General features: G+C 34.4%; 1 protein-coding gene across 1 annotated transcript in view; it reads right to left on the bottom strand.

Annotated features, from left to right (window-relative positions):
- LOC117102889 (mitogen-activated protein kinase kinase kinase 15-like) overlaps positions 1 to 4,786 on the bottom strand; it is a 42,133-nt gene that overhangs the window by 8,027 nt on the left and 29,320 nt on the right. Inside the window, exon 28 of the mRNA XM_033243340.1 lies at positions 4,062 to 4,140. Within this exon, the coding sequence (XP_033099231.1) occupies positions 4,062 to 4,140 (79 nt within the window). The remainder of the gene's footprint in view (positions 1 to 4,061; positions 4,141 to 4,786) is intronic.

The raw sequence follows: 4,786 nt of genomic DNA, 5'->3' as shown, positions 1-4,786 counted from the left end.
ATTATGAATTGATCTTGATTGACACATATAAGTGAACAATTTGAATGTAAATTGAACAGCCAGAGAATAAGCCAAAACTTTCAAACCATGTCAATGCAAATAAATTGTCCATTAGATGTCCAACACTTGGTGGTTAAATTGTGTTTAAATAAGAATTACCTTTGAAATACTGTCAGAATCAACGTTCAAGGCTTTTAACCAGTTTACGAGTTCACTATCATACATATTACACTCTGAAAATATATATAACAATTTAATACAAATAATAAATAATTCATTAGCTATTTAGTTAAATTTGCATTTCATTTAATATAATAATACCAACAGCAGCAAAACTAACTATTAAAAAAAAAAAAAAAAAAATAACTATTATATATATTAACATTAATAAAACTAATAATGTTGATACAATATACTGTTTGAAGGTTTGCATGGCGAAGTAATGATATATTAAATGTTTGCGGGACACCACATAGATAGTTCAGAAAAGAAATGTTGTTTGTTGAGAATGTCTCAACGAACAACAGTTCTTTTAAAACTATCTATGTGGTGTACGCAAACATTTAAGATAATATTAATTTTTAAAAAATACATGTATTACTAATAATACTAATAAAATTAACAATAATATTAACAACATTAATAATAACAAGAATATTTAAACAAAATTTACTAACCTGCTAAGTATGATGGGGTTGACACCACACCTGGTGGCCTAAAAGAAACATTTTTAAATGTTGTAAGTAAATTCACAATTGCTACAAGAGGGAATGAGGACCTGTGAATTGCTGCAAAGATGTAGATGGAGGATGGCTAGGAATGACTGTTCCATTTACTTTTTGGATGTTCTCATTTAAAAATAGAACTAGCAATAGTCTGCTTAACCAGGCTAGCAATCAAAAAGTAGTGTATGAAGACTGCAGGTGGTTATGTTATCACTCCTCAGATTTACATGTATAGACTGATTTTAAGAACCTGTCGGTGGATAGTTAAAAAATCTATTGGCTTACGTAAGTACTTCAAGTAATGACTGATGCTCTTCTAAACGTCCCTGGAGAACTTCATTTAATCGTTTTTGTGTTTCAATTAAATCCTTCACCAAACTAAAAAGAGAAATTTTTACCACATATTATTAAGACAAACATAAGACAAAATTTTGCTTAGAAGCAGGCATGTATCTAAGAGGGGTTGGTAGGGTGAAGACCCCTCCAGAAAAAGCCCCATGCCCAAGCAGGTCACCCCTTTAAAAATTTCCTCATATCACCTGATCGTTGAGGGAGAGCAGCTTTTTGGAATAGAAACTGAGACACAGAGAAATCCATGGTTTCAGCACACACAACGTTTGCCATCATTTTTAGCAAACTGTGAATTGTTGCACTCTATATTTTCCTTATGAGGCTAAAGCTTTGTCTACACTATCAAATTTTATGTGATAAAAAAATGTGATGTGCCCATATATGGGTATGATGACATCATATCACATACTATCAAATTATATAAAAAAAACTCTTATTTTCCATCACATTTTATGTGACGCTTTTTTTATGAAATTTGATAGTGTAGAAAAAGCTAGAGAGTGGAGTTGTTTTGGTCACGAGAAAAAAATCATGTTACTGTGAAATTGAACCCAGGATCCTGGGATTAGAAAGCAAGCATCTTAATCACCAAGCTATTCAACTCCACTATGTTATGCATGTATAATACAGCGCTACAAATTTCGAATTATCCACTTCTTACCATGTATGTATGTATACATGTATGTATGTATGTATATGTGTATGGGTGTATGTATGTGTGTGTGTGTGTGTGTGTGTGTATGTATGTATGTATGTATGTGTGTATGTGTGTGTGTGTATGGGTGTATGTGTGTGTGTGTATGTGTGTGTGCGTGTGTGTGTGCATGCGTGTGTGTGTGTGTGCATGTGTGCGTGCGTGTATGCATGTGTGCATGTGCGTATGTGCGTATGTGCGTGTGTGCGTATGTGCGTATGTATGTATGTACGTATGTACGTATGTACGTACGTATGTGTGAAGTTGAAGAGAGGAAAGGTTGAAGTGTCTTGCCCAAGGACACTAGCAGCGTGATGAGCATCAGCCAAAAACTCGCAACCTCACGACTGAAAAGTACAAAGCCTTAACCGCTACACCTCGCAACTACACAAATATTTTCCTCACCTTTGGTATTCTTTACTTAAACTGTTGTATTCCTGGTGCATAAGGTGAGAAGCAGCGTTAAACATTGAGTCGACTTGATCATTAGATTTACTGGAACTCATTGTCGACACCCCAGACGTTGCACCACCTGAATTGCCGGAATTAACTGCTACATTACCCCCGGCCTCATAGTCATCACCATTGACACGTGACGACTGGTTCTGCTGAGCTAAGTTAGCACCCAAATCTAAATAGAAAAAGAAATGAATTTCGTATGAGATATAATTATACCTGTAAAAACAATTAAAATGTTAGTTAAAGGAAAGGAGACCTCATACAATGACACAACATTATAAAAATAAAAATTACATTATAATTTTGTGTAAAGATAAATATAACAAATAACAGTAAATATAAAAGTAATACTATGACAATACTGAAAGACTAATATAATAAAAATATACTAGGGATTAACATGGATAGATTTGGATAAATTAACACTGTTAAAAATAATCCATGTATATAAACATGAATCAAAGGGATAGAACCAGATTCAAGATGGATTAACATGGAAAAATATAGATTAGCCTGGATTATACTGAGCAATTTGGTAAGACTGTACTGTACTGTCAAAATGCATGTTTCATTCATTTATTTTCAGTTGCACTTAAAACTACTACAATTTTATCGTAAAAAACATTCACCTGGCATAAGAATGGTAATGGCTGCTTGGATAACAATGTTAAAATAAGTACAAATCAGAGGGAGAAAACCAAATCAAAATGGATTAACATGGATAAATATAGATTAGCCTGGATTATATTAAACAATTTGGTAAGTTTGTAAAGTGAAAATATACATATCCATTCATTCAATTTATTTTCACTTGCATCTTAAACACTACTTCAATTATACTGTAAAAAAATACATCACTGGATACAGATTTGATAAAAAGAGTGTTCACCTGGCAAAAGAATGGTGACGGCAGCTTGGACAGCGCCTCTCGTTAGATTGTCCAACGCAAACATCCAGTGAGGTTTGATATTGTTCATATGGTGCTTCAAGTCATCAGTTACCTACAAAAAATAGAGAAAACACTACATGATACCTCTTATAGGTGATGTCATAGGGACATGGGGAAAGTATAATACATAATGCACGCCATCGTGTTGGGATTCAATCATGATAACAAATCATGGGGACTGTTCTACTATTATTCAAGGGGTATTCCCACATATAGCAGGGGCGGATCCAGAGATGTCCAAAAGGGGGGGGGCCCGGAAGGGGGCCAAAAGTGGGGCCGATGAGATAACAATATCATAGGGGGTCTGGGGACATTCTCCCGCGAAATTTATGTGTTCTAGACGCCCAAAAATAACCTCTAATGTCTTTTGGGCGATCATTGTTTTCTTTTTCTTTCTTTTTTTTTTTTTTTTTGACCTTCCAAAAAGGGGACCCGGGGCCAGCCCGGCTCACCCCTAAATCCGCCCCTGTATAGGAGAATTGCAATAGCTGGTTTATCCAGTCAAGTTCTGTATTCATACATTAGAAAAATATATCTATAAAATAAACAATGATTCAACTGAGTAATTGAATATATTGTATACAATAATCAGTTGAATTACTGTATATTTCAACTGACTAGGGATAAAGATTTATTCGTAAATTTTACCAAAATGGAATATGTGTCATATGGACTTACTGCATCTTGGAACAAATACAGGGCGACATGCAAATCGTTTATTGCAGTGGGATCAAATTCTAACTCTTCTTTTAGTTTTCCTGGAATATATAAGTAAAAAGAAAGTTATACAAAAACTGATTTGCATATTCAACTAATTATCTATTAATTGCTACATGTATTATTATCTTTGACACATGATTATTATTTGAATGGAAAACTATACCTAGTGTTGTTTGCATAACTGAAGATTCCCTGTTCCTAATCACATGACACAGACAATCCACCAACATTCCAAAATGGCGCTAAAAAGAAATATTTTGTTAATTATTTTTAAAAAGTTTATGTAGTATAAAACAAAGTATGCATTTACAATTATTTAAACAAAAATGTTATCGTCAATATGTCGTAATCGAATTACAACTTCAAAAATCAAAGATTTTGTGAGAGACAATCGCACAGAGCACCGGTAAGCTTGCAGTGTCTCTGTCGGCAAGTCTCTAAGCATTGATGTTCCGTGATCTCAAACCTTGTTTGAATATCTCTCATAAACAAAGCATATCTTAACCACGGGTAAAGATTCAAATCACCCTACTCAACAAAAAAAAACAAACCTACAACTTATTTTGTAGTGTAAATATGTATGTGCATATATGTATATATGCTTACACGGTGAAGCTTATCTTTCTGTGGTGTCACTCATACCTTCACTGTACCAAACAACAGCAAGGTTTGAATTCTCAGGAAACTCGTACCAGTTTTCTGGGTAGCCAAGACACGAAGAGAACCTTAGGAGTGCACAAATTTACTGAATGAGTTATGTCCTCACATCGAGCGCCACGAGCGTGAGGTTTAGCGTGCATCGTTCCACTTTGTCTCGTGAGAATCGGGTATAAGGTTTTACTATACACATACCGCATCAATCATATAGCGCTATTTAATGAAGATCAA

Source organism: Anneissia japonica, unplaced genomic scaffold (genome assembly GCF_011630105.1).
Source record: "Anneissia japonica isolate Jap-2015-1 unplaced genomic scaffold, ASM1163010v1 scaffold597_len517326_cov190, whole genome shotgun sequence".
In the NCBI taxonomy this organism is placed as follows: Eukaryota; Metazoa; Echinodermata; class Crinoidea; order Comatulida; family Comatulidae; genus Anneissia; species Anneissia japonica.
The sequence above is the reverse complement of the archived record's forward strand: the minus strand, read 5'-3'. Positions and strand labels throughout refer to the sequence as shown.